Raw genomic sequence first — 21,897 nt, forward strand, 5'->3', positions numbered from 1 at the left:
AATTTATCTCACCAATCTTGACGTCAAGTTAATGGCCTGAACAACCCCAACTTCCAACCAAGACAAGTTAAAGTTTAGAACAGCTTTTTACAATACTGCAGGCATGCCAAATTATAGACTAATTGCTCATAATTTGGCTTTTCTTTTGACACGAAGACCACGTCGAAACTCATGAAGCATTCAGAACAATCTACATCTCGTGGAACGATTGATTATTAAACATTAGTCACTCAACAAAATTTTACTAAATTCTGCTGCTACTCCAATCTCAATCTTTTAAATGGGCATCCACGTACAAAATCTTTAAAACCAGTCTTCTGATCCAATTCAACATCATAATCCTTGTACACTAGCATCCTAATAGCAATTAAAAAGAACCAACCTTCATCTCTATAATTCGACGAGAAACACAAGATCATCGGCGACAATCATAGCCGTGTGCCTAACCATCCATCATAATCTACTGTAAAATTGAAAATAGTTCAGTCAGCAACCGATCTACAGCAAGAAACAGAGCGTCCAAAAGATGCAATTCTAACTGAAATCGTGAAACAAACTTAAACAGATAATACACCCGATGATTCCAAAAAAAAAAACTTTGCCCACCAAACTAGACGATATCCAGATCTTGTCTCATCGATATTCAGACTCCAATCCTTAAAATTTTCCAAAACCAACAATGTTAAACGAATCAATCCTTCCGAAAGACCCCTTTTGGTTTTTCTTCCAAACCAAAATCCTATTAAAAATAACAAACAAACCAAAAAGGGAAGAAATTAACTAAATCTAGAGTAAATTGACCCAATGTACAACCAAAATCATCAAATATTTTGACGAAATTTCAAAAAATGGCATTGGATTTCGAGTAAATTCATCAACAACGACCAAAAAAAAAATTACAAAACACGCTCAAGTTTTGGAATATGTACAAATTCGTACCTAACTATTCAAAGTATTACGTTTAACCACCTCATATTTACAAGTAATGCTCAAACAGCCGCTTCTAGCTACTACCGCCCGGTTAACCTTGGTTGAACATAAGTTAATGAGAGAAAAAGACTAAATTATCCTTGAATCCAGATATGTTAAATGTCTTCACACCATCTTCACGATTCAACGGTCTTTTTTTCAACCCAGGGAGCTGGGGTTAGGCAGACCCCTACCAGTTACACAACCATACCATTTTGGGTTCGAACTTGCAACGTCCTAACACAAGGTGACTGCACTAACTGCTTCTGCCAGACAAGCAGAGCCCCCCCCCCCCCCCCCGTTCAACAGTCTTCCTTCATCTTCGCCGTCCACTGTCGGCATCCTGCTGTATTTTGAGGGGTATTTTATGTATTTTGCATGCGAGGGTATAATAGTAATTACAACTAAGAGATGATGGTTTCCATCTCCCGGCCACCGTTAGCCAAGCGGTCCTTTGTGATAATGTTTCTTAAACTAGGTGGCTAAACGTAATATTTGGAACCCCAGGCATAAAGTTGTACATACATCAAAATTTGAGCGTGTTGTGGTAAATTTTTCAAAAAAAGAAGAATATCATATTTAGTTACCAACCACACAAAATAGAAATGGGAAAGGTAAGAACGTGGGGGAGCGAGAAAAGCTGGACCGTTGGAGGTCGGTGGGTGGAAGGCCATCCGCGTGGGGGGCAACCGGATCTGATACTGCCCGGATCATTGTTGATTTGACCCAAACCCTATTTTTAAGTGACCACACAAATCTCTCTCGTTCTTGAAAAAATTTTGTTATAAATTAATTGTCAGAAAATCTCGACAAATTACTGGTATAGATATCTATATAAGGAATTGAAAACTTACCCACTTAAAAAGCTATCAAACCTACCCACTAAGAAACATTTTATCAGATTTCTGGTGTTTTTTTTTTAATTCTGACCTTACAGATGTGTTCAGCATGATTGATTTACTAAAAAATCATACTTAATCATGCATTTTGGATGGAAAAATGGTATTTGGAGCTTTTAAAATTTATGAAATTTGTAAGCCATTGATTTTTGAAAAATTATAAAAACCTATCCATACATCTGAATCAAATGTTCCAAGACCTGATTCCTATAAAAACAAGCCCATAGATAATATCTGTAAGGTCAAAATAAAAACCAAAAATCTGATAAAATGTTTCTTAATAGGTAGCTTTTCATTCAGAAACATTTTATGGGATTTTCGATATTTTTTTTTCAAAATTCTGACCTTACAGATGTGGCCATTGATTTTTGAAACCTTATAAAAACAAATCCATGCATTGAAATCAAATGCTCCAAGAACTGGTTCCTATAAAAGCAAGCGCATAAATTGTAGGGTCAGACTTTCAAAAAAACACCAAAATTTTGATAAATATTTCTTATTGGGTAGTTTTGGGAGCCAATAACAATATTTATCGAAATTCAATGTTTTTTCAAAATTCTGACCTTACAGATGTGTTCAGCGTGATTGATTTATTAAAAATCAACACTTGGATCATGCATTTTGGATGAAAAAAATGGTATTTGGTGACTCAAAAATTTATGAAATTGTAGGCCATTGATTTTTAAAACCTTACAAAAACATATCCATACATCAGAATTAAATACTCCAAGAACTGATTCCTATAAAAACAAGTGCATATATCATATTTGTAAGGTCAGAATTTTGTAAAAACACCGAAAATCTGATAAATGTTTTTTATTGGACAGGTTTGAAAGGTTCTCTTTTGGGTAGGTTTCAGAGGTTATATATATATATATATATATATATAAAGAGAGAGAGAGAGATAACATATAACCAATTTTCTAGCTAACTTCTCAGCTAATTCTAGGCTTTCTAAAGGGTTTTCCCATGCTTTACTCAAATCTTACCGTGCAAATGTGTTTGGCATGGTAGATTTACGGAAAACACTTGGGTGTTGTTTTTATAAAAAAATATGATTTTTAAGCCTTGAATATTTTAAAAAATCTTAAACTATCAATTTTTTAAACCTTATAAAAACAGACCTACCTATTGGAATCAGATGATCCAAGAGTCTCTTCTTTTAAAATCAAGCATATAGAACTCATATGATCAGATTTAAGGAAAAAGAAAACCCTTCTAAAGCCCCGTTAGCTAAAGAAGTGGTTAACAACTACCACCTTATATATATATATATATATATATATGGAAAACATAACATATATAAAATTGTTAAAAAGGTGATTTATCGTATTATTTGATACATCCCTGATCAAAACCAATTCCTAAACAATGTCGCATGCCTCATTCATCGAAAAGATCTTTGTGAGAAAAAACTTGCTATAAATTATATTATTTGAAGAAAAATCTTGGAAAATTATAGTATAAAAATATTAATATTTAAAAATGTTGAAAAGGTAGTTTTTACTGCATCACTATCAAAATGTCATGTTAAAACTGCAATGTTTTCAAAATAGGCGATGCTTTAAATATTTCATTTTTTGAGTGATTTGGTCAGAAAATTTATCAATATATCGTGAAAGTCCGTGATATAGGCTTTGAACAAAAAGTCTTTTTCTTTATTTTATGCTGAATTTCAAGCCTGCAGCCAGAAAATGACTTTTTTTTTTCTTTTTTTTCTTTTAAGTTGCACTATCCAACTATTTTCTAGCCAACCACTGGTATCATCCTTACTTGGAGGCACTACAAAAAATATGCGTATCAGCGACAGACGCTATCCGTCGTTAAATATGTTTGTGGCGACCTTTGCGACAGATAGCGTCTGTCGCATAACCCTAGTCGCTAAACTACGACAGAATTTATCTGTCGCCAATCCGTCGCTAGGTAGCGTCAGATTGGCGGCGGATCATGCTCGTCGTTAATCCACCGCTAAATAGAGACTGAATTTGGTTATGCGACGAAATTTAATCAGTCGCTACTATTTAACGAGATATATATATATATATATATATACGTCGCTAATGGTCGTCGCCAAGTTGGCGACGACCATTAGCGACGGCTTAAATTCCATTGCAAAATGACGACTGCCTCAAATTGGTGACGGAGTAGCGACAGATAATATCCATCGCCAATTAGTCATTAATTTTAAAAAAATAAATAAATTTTTTTTCTGAAACTCGAGAAAAAAATTTCGTTATACAATTCATATAACTTGCTTATAAAAAAGAAAACACACATAAAAAATACATATACAGGAGGAACAAATTTAACACAAGTTCTAAATTAGGCAAACTTTAACAATCAAATACAGTCCTTATCAAGTTATAATTAGTTACAAATATGTCAAAGAAATTAAACAAATGAATCTAATCCTGGTCAAGATTTTGGGCATCATCCTCTTCATTTTGTCGATCTGCGCCTCCCTCCATGCCTCCATCAGTTCATCTACGCTGATCATCTCCAACATCCTACAAGAAAAAAAAATGTTAGTATTTATAAATAAAATTTAATGAAATAAGTTATATGCAATGCACCTAATCTAATGCAACAAAGTAAATGGCTGAATGACACAGAGAATAGCAATAAACTGAAGGACATTAATAGAATTCAAATATGTGTTCTAAGACTGAAAAAAAATATATAGTGACTCAATCATGCAGATATGTGTTTTAAGTTTGTCAAAGAATTTTACAGTGATTCACGCATGCATATATAGTATATAAGACTGTCAAATAAATGTGTTATGTATCACAATCATGCATATATGTGTTGCAAGACAGTCAAAAAACCTTTATAGTGATGAAATCATGCTTATATGTGTTCTAAGGCAGTCAAAAAACCATTTATGTGATTCCATCATGCCTATCATGTTCTAAAGCAGTAAAAAAAAATTATAGTTATTCAATCATGCATATATGTATTATAAGGCATTAAAAAACTTTCTTATATGCTAATATCAGGTTCATATGTGTTCTAAGGTTGTCATAGTGATGAAAGCATGTTTGTATCTAAGGTTTTTCAAAAACTTTTATAGTGATTAAATCATGAATATATGTGTTATAAGATTGTAAAAAAACTTTCATAGTGATTCAATCATGCGTATATGTGTTATAAGGGTGTCAAACAAAATTATAGTGAATCAATCATGCATATACGCGTTATAAGATGTCAAAAAAAATTATAGTGAGGTAATCATGCATATATGTATTCAATCATGCACATACTAGCTTGAAATCTAACGACATGAAACAAATTACTTTCATTACACCTCTCCTTGTGGTCAAACGTTGCAGGTTCAAAACCCAGTGGTACGTTTAATAGTAACTGGTGGGGGTCTGCCTAACCCCAGCTTTAGGGATGGCACTGGACCGAGGCGGGGTTGGGGGACAAGGTCTCACTACAAGAAAAATGCTAATTAGCGACGAAAATTTGTGACGGATTTTTTTCGTTGCAAATTTGCGACGGATTAGCGAGAGAAAACTATTTGTCACTAACATTCAAAATATTTCCAAAATTAGCGACGAAAATATCTTTCTCGCTAAATCCATCGCTAATTAGCGATGGATTAGTGAGAACATTTTTCTGTTGCCAAAACGCTACAAAAAATGCTAATTAGCGACGAAATTAGCGAGGGAATTTTTTTGACGCTAATTAGCGATGAAAAAATTCCCTCGCTAATTCCATTGCTAGTTTTCTATTTAAACTGTCCCACCTGAGGCACGAAATTTTCCCTCCCCCCGTTCGATTTAAACCATCCTCACCTGAGGCGCTTCTCAGGACGCCAGAAGCCCCGTCCTTCCTCTGAAGTCGCGCAGCGGCCTCTCGCACCCTCCTAGCGTGACAATGGCGTCGGCCCCCGGAGGTCAAAAGCTTGCGAGATCAACTCCCGCTACCTCTCCCCTGCGTCATCCTCCTCCTCTCGGTGGTGCCCCTCGCCAATCTCTATCGTCGTCTCGCCGGATCTTGTCTCCACTACAACCCCAAAAAGGTCATAGTCAGTTGATCGATGTCGCTCCTCTACCCCCTCCCGTGCGTCCACTCCTTCACCGGCAGTTTATTCCGTGAAGCGGGGGTCGGAGGTCCTCTGGCCATCAACACGGAGCTTGTCGGTCTCCTTCCAGGGGGAGTCGTTCTCCCTCCCGATCGGCCGCCGTGAGAGGCCGCCTACGGTTGTCTGCATCCCTTCTCCCGCCGTGACTGGCTCATTGCAGAAGAGTGTCCCGACGCCGGAACGCACCGGTTCTGTGCAAAAAAAAGTGCTCTCTGCCGGAGAACGCGCCGACAGAGAGCAAATTTTTTTTAAATTTTTTTTTTAAATTTAACGATGGATTAGCGATGGATATTATCCATCGCTAATTTAAAATAGCGAAGGACTCACGATGAATTATGTTTGTCGCTAATCCATCATAAATTAGGGACGAAAGTAGTGACGGATAAGTTGTCACTACTTAGCATCAAAAATTCGTGATGAAAGTTATCCATCTCTAATCCGAAGTTAATCCATCGCTAAACTATTTAGCGACGGATTAACGTCGGATTAACGATGGATTTAGGTCGTCGCTAATCCACCGGTTTCTTGTAGTGTCTCTACCCCCGCCCCGTCTCAAAATCTGGACCTCCATTGCCGCACGGGTTTGGATTTTAACCTCCATCCCCAGTCCAAACAGGGCAAGGTGGGGTGGGGCTCCATTTCCCCTCTGTCCATTGCCTTCTATAAAGAATGATTGGGGGACAGGGCGAGGCGGGGGAAAGCGTAATTCCATCCCCGCCTCCATCTCTGCATGGGTTTTGATTTTAACTTCCATTCTCATTTCATGTCTTCCATCCCCGGTCTAAACGGGGCGAGGTGGGGCTGGGCCCTATTACCCAGCTTGTCTTTTAAAAAAAAATGAAAGTATAGAACCGTATGAGTAAATAGGCGGATTATGTATGAACGATCTAAATTTAAGTAGCAAAATTTCTCCTAATCCTTATGCAATAAAAATTATCTTTCTTTCAAAAAAAGAAAATTCACATGGGTCTACAAGGTTTTGGATCAAATGACATTTTGCACCAGATGCCAAATCTCACAAATTCTTTTGAATGACATTTAGTATCCAGCCCTTGATCCACTAAGATGGGCGGTGGATATTCAAAATCACCAACAATGGTTAAGTTGGAAAAAAAATTGAGTTTCATATTTGCTAAAAAACAACAGCAAAAAAAAAAATCTACATATGTATAATGTAAAAATATAAAAAAGTAAAAATTATAAAATATATGACAAAAAAGTTCCCCTAAGAATCTACTGAACAACAAATATATACCATGATAAATTTGTGATATATTTACTTTAAATGATAAGTCATTAATATTTTAAGATATTATGATTTTGTGCATGTCTGTAACTGTTACTAAAAGATAAAATCTGTCACAACATTTTCTAGAATATCCAGAAATTTGTCACCATGTAAAATAGATGCACTCAAGTGACTTGAATATCGACCAGGTACCTAAGTTGGCCAATTTGTGAGAATGTTTGGCATTTTTTTAAATGCTCAATCTTAGTTGGACCAAGTGTTTAAATATATATGGGCGACATCACATGAAATAAGCCCACTAGGTCTCTGATCTTGTGGGCGGTTTCTCCGTGTAAATATATATAAAAAAAAGTGACATATCAATATTGAATGTATTCAAATAAGGCACGAAGAAGTGCAAAGATCAGGTGCAATATGATTGCACAATTATTTGTATACTAAGCACCCAATCGCCCTCCATCAGGAGTGCAATATCAGGGGTGCAATATGATTGCACAAAAAATGTGCATTAAGCACCAGATCACCCTCCATCTTGGGGACAGGGACTGTGAGGTGTGGGGCCCAATACCTGATGGAGGGCGATTGGGTGCTTAATGCACATTTTTTGTGCAATCATATTGCACCCTAACCTGACTCCATGAAGAATGATAAGTACATGATACTTCTATCCTAGCCGTCCAACTGAATGCATCCCAAGGCATTCAGTTGGATGGCTAGGATCGGCTTATAATGTGCAATGTTATATGTGATAGGATACAATCCTTTTTTTGGGAAACATGCTATGGCAAACTATTAGAATGAACATAATTGGATAATTTTGATATTTAAAAGCTATGTTTAAAAAGTGAAAACAAATTGGATTTGATATGGATCAGAATTTGATACGAGATATTTTCAATTGATGTACTTGATCCAATAAAAAAAAAGAGCTTTATGTGTAAAAAGTGCAAACAAATTGGATTTGATATGGGTCTAAATTTGATATGAGATAAAGTACATGTCTGAATTTAAATCCCAAATATGATAAAGCGTGATCATGTAAGTTGAAATCAGGGTTACTCATGATTTAAGATCTAAATTCTAGAATAAATTGCCGGATTTGGATTGGAGGACCTACTGAATCTGATCCATTTGCACCCCTATCGCTTCAAGTAGGGGCATCAACAGGCTGAACCTTCACAGGACCCAGTCCAGTCCAGGCCCGGATCCAACTCTGAGGTGATGGTACCATGTCTGGGTCCAGGTCTGACCGGACCTCCCAAATGCAAAACCATACCCTCGTGCTGTAAAAGTAACATAAACCAGGCCCGGTAAAATACTAACCTTTCTTAGATTTTACATAGAAGTAAAAATTCATGCCATAATTATAATCAGAGACAGTAATTGCATTGTGGTGACTGGTTTTTAGGTGCTTTCTGTTACACCCGCAGGACCGCAACACTAGATCCATTCGACAATGAATCCATAGTTTTAAAACCCAGTGACTCGTCGCTCAGCTCGTCCTTGTGTGACTCATGACTCGGTCGTATCAACTCCATGACTCGGCCGGGTCATGTTAACTTTATATTTTATATAAAATATGTAAATATATGTATGTGCTATCTATATTTTATAATATTTTACCAATATATTATATATAATATGCATTATCTGATATTTTTATAATATATTTAATGTATTATTTTATCAATACATGTATAATCATATTTTTATATATAGTATACATAATATTTATATTATATTTTATATAATATATGTAATTATATATGTATATATATGCATGATTCGGCCGAGTTTTGCAAAAACCGAGTTCAACATTTTTTTGACGGCGATCCGGAACGAGTGAACTGTTATTGCGTTGACCCGGAGAGTTTTTAAATTATGGTCTGAAGCACTTGTTTTTTTTTAATGAAAATAAAATTTTATTTAAAGAAAGGATAGTAACTTGGGCATTACACTGTCATGGGGATGAACAATCATCTCATATGAAGAAGGCAGACATAGGATTGTTTACACTTTTAGGAGCTTAAAACTGATACACGAATTGCCATGCATTGAAAACAAATGCTCTAAAGAAAATTAATTAAAAAATATTTTGCGTTAATAAGAATGTGATATGTGTTAAAATCATTAAAATAATGTTAAAATTTTAATTTTAAGCAAATTTTTTATATATTTAAAACTAACCGATTCAGGTTAGTATTGTATCTATTTTCCAACGATATGATGATACGTATCGGCCGATACTGACAACATTGCTATGAAGGCATCTCGATCACGGTGAGTTGGGATATTCCTTAGCCAACGAAAAACTATTGATCAACTTTTAAAATTCATGTCACACAACAAAATTTAAGCTAAATTGGGGACATTAGGCAAATGGGTCAGATCAAGGATGAAGATTTTGTGATTTTTGGTGGATCGACTCCCCAATGTATTTAGCTGTTCCCAATCCAATCCGTTTGCATCCCTAGTTAAGGTATCTTAATGGGCTTGACTTACCTTTTAACTGTGCATAAGAACATCATTTAGACTATGATAGGTTACAGATTTAAGCAGGCTTATAATTAGGGTTGTAAACCTGACCTAGCCCGAACCCAGGAATCTGGGTATAAAAATAAAGTGTTGGCCTTGGTCGATCTGAATTGATTGAGCAACATGTGGAGTATATATGGATCCAGTCCTTTGACATAGGACGGATTATATCCTACACACAATCCTAGCCGTCCAATCAATGGCTAGGATCTGTCTACATTTTCCCCTGGATGTGGACTAACCCTAGCCGTCCAGATGCTTCAGTTAGATGGCTAGGATCAACATAGGATGGAAGCCACTGTATGTCACTACAAGAAAAACCACTTTTTATTATTGTGTCTCCTGACACTCCAAGAGCTTTTTCACTGATGTTATTTTACTTAGTGCTAGTGAAAAGGTGAGTTATACTGGCGCAAACTGTATTGTTGTAATCCTGGACACCTTCACATCCTATTGAATATTTTAATAAGGATAGAGAGAGATGTTTGGGCTTATCAAATTGTCCTATGGAATATTTTAATAAGGATAAGCATCTTTTAATTATAGGACATGCTTTTTGAAACATTTATCAATATAATTACTATGGTTAAACAAGTAAAAAAAAAATTAATGAAAGGTTATGCATGAACCATTTGGATAAATTTTTGCCAAGGGGTAGTGGCAATCGGGTCGGGTTGGCGGGTCAGCATACCTCAACTTGAACCCGACCCGTTTATTAAACAGGTCGGCTGTGGCAAACACGAACTCGGCCCATTTATTAAACGGGTAACCCGACACGACCCGCCAACCCGTTTATAAACGGGTTGGGTCAGGAAACGGGTTGGCGGGTTAGCGGGCGGGTTGGTGGGTCGACCCGTCCGCCTAACCCGTTTATTAAATGGGTCAGCCGGGTTGGCGGGTTGGCATACCCCTAACACGAACCTGACCCGTTTAATAAACGGGTTAGGCGGGTCGATCCGTTTATTAAACGGGTTAGTTTAAGCCCAACCCGAAACCGCCTAAGAGGCAGGTTGGCGGGTTTTGCCACCCCTACTTTTGCGGGTTTTATGGACAAACAACATTTTGTGCAAAGTGTAAACCGAGGGCAAGAGAATAAAACTTACAATTCTATGATATATTTCTTCAAATGTAATGCCATTTTGAAAAAACGGTCATAAAGGCTAACTTTTTTACTACCCCCACTTCTCCTTTCATATGTGGTGTATGATTATCATCAGCATAATATGGCATTGTCCTTGTTAACATCATCACAATGAGTGAGTATGATGCTTATAATGATGATGGTAGCATTTGCATGCATAGGCATCCTACTTGGTGTGTTCTACCCCAATACTATTTAGTGCCGTGTTGGACAGAACCTAATTTAGTTTGGAAACATCTAATTCAAGACCAACTGTCCAAGCCTGAACCAAGCAGACAAAGGGGTTGATGCAGGTATTTTGTGGATCTTTATCAATTCAATTCATGTTCATCTTCACATACAGGCCTGTGCCAGATTTCAGAAATTCTGCCGCAACTATTACTCATAAAATCCAATATACCAGGCCAAAAATCACATTCAAATGACTTATTTTATACTGCTCTGGTTTATTTAAGCAAATAAATGGTAAACCATATATATAGTGAGAGAAAAATTGGTAGCTGCTCACACGTTAGGTGTTAAATGATACGTGCTAAATGGGTTTTTCTGCCCATTTGGTGTTTTTTTTGCAGTTCCGAAATATATATATATATATATACCATCTCAATTTTCTTACAGAAGAGTGTCCAAATGCTGAACCTTTATTGAGAATCAACATGAATTACAAATAAAGCAGAGGCTGACATTTTCGTTATTCATGAGCTTAGGAGATCCACTTGTGAGCAGAAAGGGGGTGGTTTCTCTGAGTAAAAAAAAGGTTGGATCTGCAGGCACATATGCAACAAAGAATTTCACGTTTTGATAGTCATCACATGCTTCATGATCATGCTAACAACCTCACGTGAAACTCTAGCAGAATCACTCCTCAAATTCTGAATCTTTGCTTCAGTTTCTTGTTCTAGCCATTGGACATTAAAGCTGGAATTTCCAGTGTTCTGTTTATCATTTTATTGCAATTAAAATGTGAAAAAACAATTTGAAGCAAACACAAACCGATGAACATAGTAAACAAAGTTTCAGAAAATCCATACTGTTATGCAAACCACAACCGAAAGCAAACAACAAAATAAAGAGAATAAAAAACAAGATACAAGATTTACTTGGTTCGGCTCTCAAGCCTGTGTCCACGGGCGAAAGAATGAGCAAAATCCACTAGCAAAATGTGAGAAAATACAAAAACAAAATAAAAAGCGCTTAAAACCCTAATCTCCAATACACTCGAAATTCTTCTGCTCTAACTCTAAAAAAAGAAGCGGCTATAAATATGACAAAGGGCATAAAATCCTAGCCGGTACAAAAAAAATTACAAAACAGGATAGGTCCATAGACTGTGGGGCTCCGCCTCCACACACGAGTAGGGGTGGCAATCGGGTCGGGTTGGCGGGTCAAAATACCTCAACACGAACATGACCCATTTATTAAACGGGTAACCCGACACGTTAACCCGTTTAATAAATGGGTCGGGTAGACACGACACGATGACCCATTTATTAAACGGGTCAACCCGATAACATAGACACGATAACCGCACAGGCGCACACCACCACTGGAGAGGAGAGGTCTCGGGCTCTCGGCTGCGGCTGCGTAGGAAGGAGTTAGGTGGGTGACTAAAGTGTAAAGTTAGGAGTTAGGGTTATATATATATATATATATATATATATATATATATATATATATATATATATATATGGGTTGCGGGTTGACGGGTTCGTGTAAACGGGTTGACCCACCCGCCTAACCCGTTTATTAAACGGGTCAAACAGGTTGACGGGTTGGCATACCCCTAACACAAACACGACCCATTTAATAAACGGATTAGGCGGGTCAACCCGTTTATGACACAAACCTATTTAAGCCAAACCTAACCCGGCTAAGAAGCGGGTTGGCGGGTCGGGTCAGATTTTGCCACCCTAACAGGCCGGTCCCTCTGCTACCACCACAAACCCCCATTAAAAATTTTCATTGTACGATAACCAAATTAAATACTTTTGAATCGGGTCACCGATTCTAGCAGGTCCAGAATTCAAGACACCCACGACACAGTATATTAAACCTTAACCATGCCATGAAAAATGCACATCATATTGTAAGACAAAGCAACACTTAGATACGAGCAAAAAGTTCTATTTTTTTTTTTAAATATTTAACAAAGAGAAACCACCAATGTCATTTGGGTCCGGATGCACAAATATTTTTGTGCATTACGCAGACCTATGATTTGGATGCCATGTTACGGACCGAGAGGTATCACAATGATCATGGACCTGAGTCAGTGTTCGCAGGGTAAAACTCCACGAATCTTCCCCTTTGCTTAAACAGAGATAATTTCTCATTTGGCTTTGGCCTTGAACAAAGGACACACCGGGCCCTCGACCTTCCTCAACTTGAAAGCCTTCGGCCGACCCACCTAGCCAGGTGTGTGGAGCCTTTATGGGCAGATATGAGTTAGAATATGAATGCAATTTCCTCATCTTTTGTGAAATGAAGGATGTCAATGCTCATCCATTTGAGAATACAGATGCTGCTAGAAACAATACCTAATTGCCACATAATCAACCTAGATTTCATTAACAAAATGTAGTCCTACTCAACCTCCCAACTTGCAATGTGCACCTTTCTTCTACTTGTTTGTGTGCATCTGACACCATACCCCTGTTTGCGCTCATTTGATTCATGTGAAAATGTGTACATGATTCGCGTGATATATATATATATATATATATATATATATATATATATATATATATATATATATATATATATATATATATATATATATATATATATATATATAGGGAAGTGAGACCATCCAACTAAAGAAAGGTCTAAAATCTATAACCAATGATAATCGATGGCATTCTTTCTCGAAAAATTGAGTTTTTCATCGATGGGACTTTATATATTGGATTTTTATCATTCATTTAGTGAGCGACGTATTTTGGATTATGAATTTCCAATGTTTAGATGTGTTTTTTAAAGTGACAAAAATCAACGGCACATAATATTTTGTATTGTAAAGTTTTAAATGCATTGTGAGCCATCCAATTTTCAAGTTTCTAAAAACATGGCTATTTGTTGTAAAGTATTCATGTAAAGCATATTTCTTACTAAATAAATAATAAAGAATAAATATATGAGGTCCGAGATGCTAAAGCATTGGAGAATTGGGAAGCCGTCAGATTGTTGTTGATTGTAGATTTTGTACCTTCTTTGGTTGGACGGTCCCTTTTCCTATATATATATATATATATATATATATATATATATATATATATATATATATATATATATATATATATATATATATATAGAGAGAGAGAGAGAGAGAGAGAGAGAGAGAGATCATAACCTGAGAGATCCTTTTTAGATGCTCAGCCTCTAATTGAGCTCGAAATGCTGCAGCTTCTCTCTCTGCTTCATCTTTTGCCTGCTTCAACTTTGTCATTTTTGCTGCAGGAAGAAAGCAGGAGGACCAAACGAAAAATAAAGAAACAAACGTATAATCTAAAAATCAACACTGGCCAAAAATTCAAGTGGCATAAGAGAGAGAATAGTGTCAAATATTTAAAAAAAAATGTTAATGAAACAGTGAATAGCAGCTTACCGTTTCTCGCATTAGCAACAACCTGTTGTGCCTCCTGCTCAGCAGCCAGCAACAACTGAATCCCACCCTGTGTCCTCATGTACTCCATGATTGCAGCTCAATCTGAGTTTACATGGACAAAAGCAGAGAAATCACCATCAACAGTCACAAATATCTCTATCTTCTCATGAAAAATTGGACAGTCCAAAATCTGATATTGACTTCAATGAAATTATGATTAGTAGATTTCTGTAATACAATTAAACCACTGGAGATTGAATATAATAGGAACATTGCAATCTATCATGGTATATTTCTATTTTATCTATTAAAAACTTTTAGTTTTTCTCTTATATATTCTGTTACTACTTGGTTAGAATAAAAAAATCACGTATTTGCAAATTTGTATTTTATTGATTACAATTTTGTCACCATTACTACTTAATGTCACTCACAAGCTCACAATAACACATATATATTATGTATGTTCTTTACAAAACAAGTAAATTTTTTGAAAAAATAAAAAGTTCATAAGCAACTCTTTGGTGATCAGATTGCTATTTTCTAATTGTATCATAATGATGCCAATAATGCCTTTAGCTTATGGGGAGTGAACAACATGCAAACAGAAAAGATTACTCTAGATGGTTTCATAAAATCTGGCTCTTAACAATCATGAAGCACTTTATTTATCATTTCATAACCTCTTTTGCCTACAACAACTATCCCAATTGGATAAGATCCCATGTGGTAGCATAGCCAATGGTTTAACCATCATCTACAAACCAGAATGTAAATAAATCAATCAATCAAATAATGGGCTCAAATGTACCCATTTTATCTTTTTATTCAAACAATAAATTTTCCTCATGATTCCCCAGGAAAAATAATTGGCTAAAACCCATTTTATCTTTATATTCAAACACTAAATTTTTCTCATGATTCTCCAGGAACCAATTCTCATTTTCTTGAAAAAACACAAAATTAACAATGTTAATGGCAACATATACATCAGTCGAGCAATTACATAAAAAACATGAGAAATTCAATCTTAGAAGGAAATTTATATGATTCAAATCAGAAATATATCACATAAATTGAGAAAATGAATGAAACAATTCCATGAAACAAAGAATTTAGACCCACAAATTCACAAATCACATATCTCTCACCCATTGAATAATTTATAAAAAACGTAAAAAAGAAAGGACTTCGATCTAATACTAATCTGCATCTGATTTCATAATCTCTGAAATTTCTCTCCTTTCTTATCATTAATGGAAAAACTCACATAGAGAATCTGAAAATTAACGAAAAATAATGACTTAATTGAGAATCTATTGAGGAAGAAGAATAAAATTTTAGGGTTTTGATTTCGACCTTTACCTCGTCGATGCTCTCTTGGTTGAATTCTGTTATTTGAGAAGACGCAGAATAGATCATGATCATATACCATCATAAGGGTAGTTATGACAAAAAAAATTAACTGCCTTTATGACTTTTCTTAAAATGACATGATCAGGGGTTCATAGGAATTTAGATGGAATTTTAAAACTGTGTTGTTTTTATGTTATAATAATAAAAAAAAATCTTACCCACCACCCATTTAAGATTTTTTTTTTTCTGAATAAGCCCCTTTTAAGAAGTTGCTTAAATTATTTTTATTAAAATTTATTTTAATATCTCAAAATTCGCATTCCCTCTTTGTTTTTCAACAGTTTCCTGTTTTTATGCGTCAACCGCCCGCAATTCCGGATATTATTGAAAAATCGAAGTGCAAGAACGAGAACTTTTTAGTTTTTAATCATTAAAAACCTTTTGTGATATTTAATATACAAAAATATTATCAAAGATATAAGTTTTATTAAAATATCAAAATAATGTTTGTACATTTCATAGTCATGTTTGCGTGTCATGGCATGTGTAGCTCATGTCACCCATGACACGCACTCTAAATAGCAAGTCACTCCAATATTTTCTCTTTTTTTTGTCAAAAATTACTTCACCTTTGATAAAAGTTGCATGGCCCTTCCAAAGGACCCGTTCTCACTCCTACATTTGTGCCAAAAGTTGCTAAAGCTAAACGATATAGGCTCACAAGGACTCCCACCGGGTGTGTAGGTGCCTTTGATTGGTGGGCTTCGTAAGGACTCCCGCGACAATCAAATATTTGGGTTTGGATTGGATATTCGACTGCCCATTTTCCATTTACATGGACTCGATAAACACATTTTGGATCTGAACCAATTAGCCGAAAACCCAGGTCCAGTTTGAATTTCCACATCCAAATCTCATCCAAATATGATAACATGTAATTTCCTCAGGGGGGGCGGCAAGTAGTGCTTGTATCTGGCATTTGAATCCAATTAGGACATTTTAGGACAAAATATAAAGTTGCTTTGATTATGAGTGCAGAATCAATGGATCGGATCTGGCCAGGGTCAAGTTAGGTACAGGACTAGGCTTAGCGAGTGGACGATCCTTGTTGGAGATGGGGATGCTAATAACTTGATAATGAGATCAAAAGGTAAAAATCATGGTAACAAAAAAAACGGATTTTTTCTCAAAGAAACAAAAAAAGAAGACGCAAAAGGAAATCGTCGCCTGAGAGATTCGAACTCTCGCGGGGAAACCCCATGTACTTAGCAGGCACACGCCTTAACCACTCGGCCAAAGCGACTACAGATGGCTACAATACCGCAACCAATTTATTTATGTGTTTTTAGTAATGATGTGTATCGGACGATTTGTATCGTATCGCCAGAAAATCTATACGACACTTACCTCAATCGGCTATTTTTATTAAATGTAAAAATAGCCTAAAATTAAATTTAAATATTTTTTTAATAGATTTAACATGTGTCACGTCCTGATTGACACGTAATATTTTTTAATTGTTTTTTGACCGATTCACCCGAATCGTTGGCCAAACGATACAGGTCCAATTCCGATACTGATGGTCAGCTTTCTCACCTGTCCTCACGCTCTTCAAATTTACCAGTTTCTACACCGGTTTTGGATCCCGGGACGAACTTAACTGGACTAGACACTAATCAACGAAAAACTGGCTCAAACTTTCGCCTGGCATAACGGAGCTTGGCCCAATATTGCACATAAACAGGCTAGGTTTTGGGACCCAGCACAACATGACTCTGGGGACAAATGAAACTTCCATATTGTTTAAAATGCCAGCAAAATAACTCATCCTCTTAGGGGAAATGTTTAGAACATGGAAGTTTATAGTAAAAGTACTTTTCAAAGGACTAGTATGGATAAAAGGTGCAAACATGTATGATTTGATCCAGATCTGAATGCAGATCCAACAGAAAGTACTTACTGGGTCCGAATCCAAGAAGTCCGATCATGTAAGCCCAACCCGATCTGAGCATACGTTTTGACCTTGCTTTAATATCCATGTTCTCGAATAGTGTGTTGGATTTTGGTTGGAGGTTCTGACCTAGTCTGATCCATTTGCACTGCTAGTATGGATGTCAAATCCAATAGATCTTATATTGGAACTTGGGGCGACATGAGGTATAAGCACTTCTTCTTCTTTTCCTTTTTTTTTCATTTTTTTATTGTTTTTCATGAAACTAACCTTACAAATGTGATCTACAAGTTTTACTTGGTGGGAATCAGTTCTTGAATCGTGTAGGTAGGTTTCTATAAGGTTTCAAAAATCAACAGCCTCCAATGTGTGATGCTTTCCCGGGTCATGAAATCATGTTTTCATTAAAAAAACATGATCCAAAAGCCGGTTCCCAATATTTTGAACATACTGAATCCATCCATGGGGTCGGATTGGACCAAAACAACTTGGGCATGGAGCTGCAGAGGTGTTTGTTGGTAATGGCACCATGATCAAATCCCCCACCCCCCCACCCCTCTCAACTTGGTTTTCAAGGAGAAAAATCCCTCTCTATGCACATGCCAACGTGTGAATGTATATTGCTCGCATGTTTTCAACCTTGAAATTAAAAACAGAATTAAAAGTTACTGATTTTTTAATTCATGATTTTCATTTATCTGTCTTCTACATTTCAAAAAGTTGTTTCCAAAATCTTCTATTTGTTCCACTTGTCTGGCAGGAGCAGTTAGTGCACGTCAACTTGTGTTGGGACATTGCAAGTTTGAATCCCAATGGTATGGTTGTGTAACTGGTAGGGGTCTTTCTAACCCCAGATTTCTCTGTTGAAAAAAAAATCTTTTATTTCTTCTTCAACTAACTTTTGTTCATGTCACATATAGATAACTAAGGGTATGTTTGATGGCTTGTCCATGGTTGGACGAAATGAACAAAAAGAACAGAACAGAGGGCCACCAAGGCCAGCCTTTGTCGACCCCACTTGTTCCATCCCCTATCTGTTTCTACATCCATTCCCACTTGATCCAAGCCCTTTATCCATCCCTTGTATGTAAATCTTATTTAATCCACTTTTATTGATTAGATACACTACAGATCTGAGTTGGATACGGGTCAGAAACAAATCAAGCCGGATATTTTTAGTTCTTTTCAATTAGCATGGACAAACCACCATTATGGTTTGAACATCCCATTACATGTTGACCATGGATTCAAACTAGTGTCTGCCGTGCAAAAATCCGCTTAGTACTTCCTACCCACCAGGGATAGTTTCCTTTTTCATTTGGTTTAGTCCTTGCGGCAAAGGACACGCACCCCGTGTATCAAACTCTGGACCTTCTTCCACTTGAAAGCCTTAAGCGACCCACCTAGCCAGTTGTGCAGAGCCCTCGTAGGCTGAACCAAGTTGGATAATAAGTACTACTGAGTCAAAATCCGGCAGGTAGTATCTGACAACCCCATAATAACATGTTCATCCATACCATCAAAAACTCGTATCAAGCAAGTTCAAAAAATGGGGGTTCTCTCTCTCTCTCTCTCTCTCTCTCTCTGTGTGTGTGTGTGTGTGTGTGTGTGTGTGTGTGTGAGAGAGAGAGAGACTGAATCTGCATGGACCTTAATCACTATCCTACCAATTGTATTAACTTAATGGCTCAAGAATCATCCTTGTTGTGGGTGTCTTGAATTTTGGGCCCACTACCATTCATGACCCAATTCAAACAAATTTTGGTGATCATACAATCAGAATTTTCAATAAGGTTTGTCGTGGTGGCAGTGGACTTGGGTCTGGAGACAACCACAAACTTCTCTCAAGGGTGCAGGGCCCAGACCCCAGGGTATGAATCTATCTAGTTTAATACTTTTTCTTTCTATACCGGCTAGGGTTTTATGGCTTTGGTCATATATATATAGCCACCCTCCTTTGAGAATTGGGAAAGGAGAGTTTTCAGGTATATTGGGGATTAGGATTTTGAAAGCTCTGTATCTGTCATTGTATTTTCTCACATCTTGCCAGTGGATTTTTGCTACACCACTCATGGACGTAGGCCAGAGTGCCGGACCATGTAAATATTGTATCTCTTGTTTTTCTTATTCCCCTTATCTTGTAGTATGCTTCTTATCGGTTGTGGTTTTGCATAACAATCATTAACAGATTCATTTCACAAATTAGCAAAACTATTACAAGAGGGAAAAAAATACATTTTCCACTGCAAAATATGGATTGTACAATAAAATTCACAACAGATTATATTATGTTCTCTTTACTAAGAGAAGGGAAGAAAAAACTGAAGATTAAATTACACCTTTCCCCTTGACACCTCCCCGATTATCCATCTGGTTAATCTGCTCGGATCTTCGGCAGAAGATTTGCAAGTGGCAGTGATCCCAAGGTCTGCTCCTATCTGCTCATACTCCTTCAGCGCCGCCTCCATCTCCAATTCAGCCATGGAGTCATCCGTGCCTTCCATTATCGGCACCAGCAGGACTTCTGCATAGTGTTTCTCCTTCTCCGGCTCATCCTGGAAAGGCTCTAGAGTAGGGCCCTGCTTGTGTGCGACAAATGTTAGTTTCTGTTCATGTTTTATGAATCTCAGAAGAACACAGTTGTTTTTGCTTGTGTCCAAAGACAGAAATCAAAGTAAAAATCCAATGGGGACACAGTTTTATCAGATTAGATGAAGCCTACAACTTAGGTCTTAGGCCGGGTCCTCCGACCTGAGTATGGGATCGACAGAAGATGCCTCTGTTTAAGCAGTAAAGCAAGCTAAAATATGCAAGCAATAACGAATCAGATCTCCAGTAATACTTGGAATAACCAGCCAAGCACATTCAGTCCACATTACTCCTGGACTCTCGTTATATCGCTCTTTACTAGCTTGTAGTTTCATCACATGGCCAAAGATGTGGCTGATGTTATGAATTTAGCACATTTTGGAGTTCTTGGAAAAAAAAAACCCGAGATATTGTGATATATTGAAAAAGTGGGAAAGAAAACATAATCATATTTGTGATGTTTTTCCAAGAACTCAGTTTTTCATTCTCTTCAAATGTTCAATTTTTAGTAACATCTTATTTTTAAAAGGCCCCTGAGATTTTCTCAGGAAACCCACCTATTTTAAATTTTCCACTAATAAAAACGCAGGCTATCAACTCAACCGATTTTTTTTTTTTGGATAATCCAAGGAAAAAAAAAACATCACTGGCCGCACATTGGCTGGCCTCCAATTGGTAAAACCCTTGAGCCCCCCTGCCCACCAGGGAGTACACCCAGCTTTGACCTTGCAGCAAGGAATGACACCCATGGGTTTAGAACTTGTGACATTCACAAGTCGCCCCTACCAGATGAGTGGAGCCCTTGTGGGCAACTTGACTGATATTTGTGCCTATAACTCAGCTAGAAAATTTTGAAGTGAACTGACTGAGAGTTCTGACAATTATAACTCATCCAACTCAAGATAACTTGAATGGAGACTTGGGATATTCAAGTCAGTAAGAACCCACAACAAACCATATTTTTGTTTCTGTCGTTTAATTTTTGTTCTTCGACTCAAACAAGGCAATTCAGGCAGAAAAGTATGAACCCTTAATGTCAATCTTCTTGAACTTTGCTCTAATTGCTCCTCCTGGTATATTCATTAACAAGTATGACTATAACTTTCCTAAAATCAACACCATAAACCTATTTTAACAGGATTATCCTAAAAAAAACTCTTTTTGCAAGCAAAAACAAAATACAGTTTTCCATATCTGAGATTCTAACGTCCCATCCTGCAAATAAGGCATGAAAGTTACCTGACACAGCTCTGCATAATGTATGTAGATTTCACTGCTTTCATCTTGATCAAACAGAAGGTTTCCACCACACAAACCATCACCATCAGGGCCAGAAGTCATTGCAAGATACCTTAAAAAAAATGACATACAGATTAACAATCCAGTACATAGTAGCAAATATATAATAAAGTTATAAAAGGAAGCATCCACATAAAGATACAGAGAAAATTCTAAGGACCAAACTAATTCAGTTGCAGTTATTGGCCATGAAGGTAGATACCAACTGCCTCCCT

General features: G+C 36.8%; 2 protein-coding genes and 1 non-coding gene across 3 annotated transcripts in view; all 3 read right to left on the reverse strand.

Moving 5' to 3' along the window:
* Window positions 1-257: 257 nt before the first annotated feature.
* Window positions 258-14,575, reverse strand: LOC149817288 (V-type proton ATPase subunit G 1-like). Its single transcript, XM_089987060.1, has 4 exons — window positions 14,488-14,575; window positions 14,233-14,333; window positions 11,679-11,818; window positions 258-357 (listed from the first exon to the last, which is right to left on the reverse strand). The coding sequence occupies exons 1-4, from the start codon at window positions 14,573-14,575 to the stop codon at window positions 258-260; spliced, it is 429 nt and encodes a 142-aa protein (XP_089843186.1).
* A 2,489-nt stretch (window positions 14,576-17,064) lies between these two features.
* TRNAS-GCU (transfer RNA serine (anticodon GCU)) lies at window positions 17,065-17,146 on the reverse strand. Its single transcript has one exon. It is a non-coding gene; the product is annotated as a tRNA-Ser (tRNA).
* A 2,867-nt stretch (window positions 17,147-20,013) lies between these two features.
* Window positions 20,014-21,897, reverse strand: part of ATSAC1 (Phosphoinositide phosphatase family protein) — a 39,433-nt gene continuing 37,549 nt past the window's right edge. The window contains exons 15-16 of the mRNA XM_089988089.1: window positions 21,623-21,734; window positions 20,014-20,373 (exon numbers count right to left, since the gene is read on the reverse strand). Coding sequence (XP_089844215.1) covers window positions 20,128-20,373; window positions 21,623-21,734 — 358 coding nt within the window. The 3' untranslated portion in view covers window positions 20,014-20,127. The remainder of the gene's footprint in view (window positions 20,374-21,622; window positions 21,735-21,897) is intronic.

Source organism: Nuphar pumila, chromosome 14 (assembly GCF_984573655.1).
Source record: "Nuphar pumila chromosome 14, dmNupPumi1.hap1.1, whole genome shotgun sequence".
NCBI lineage: Eukaryota > Viridiplantae > Streptophyta > Magnoliopsida > Nymphaeales > Nymphaeaceae > Nuphar > Nuphar pumila.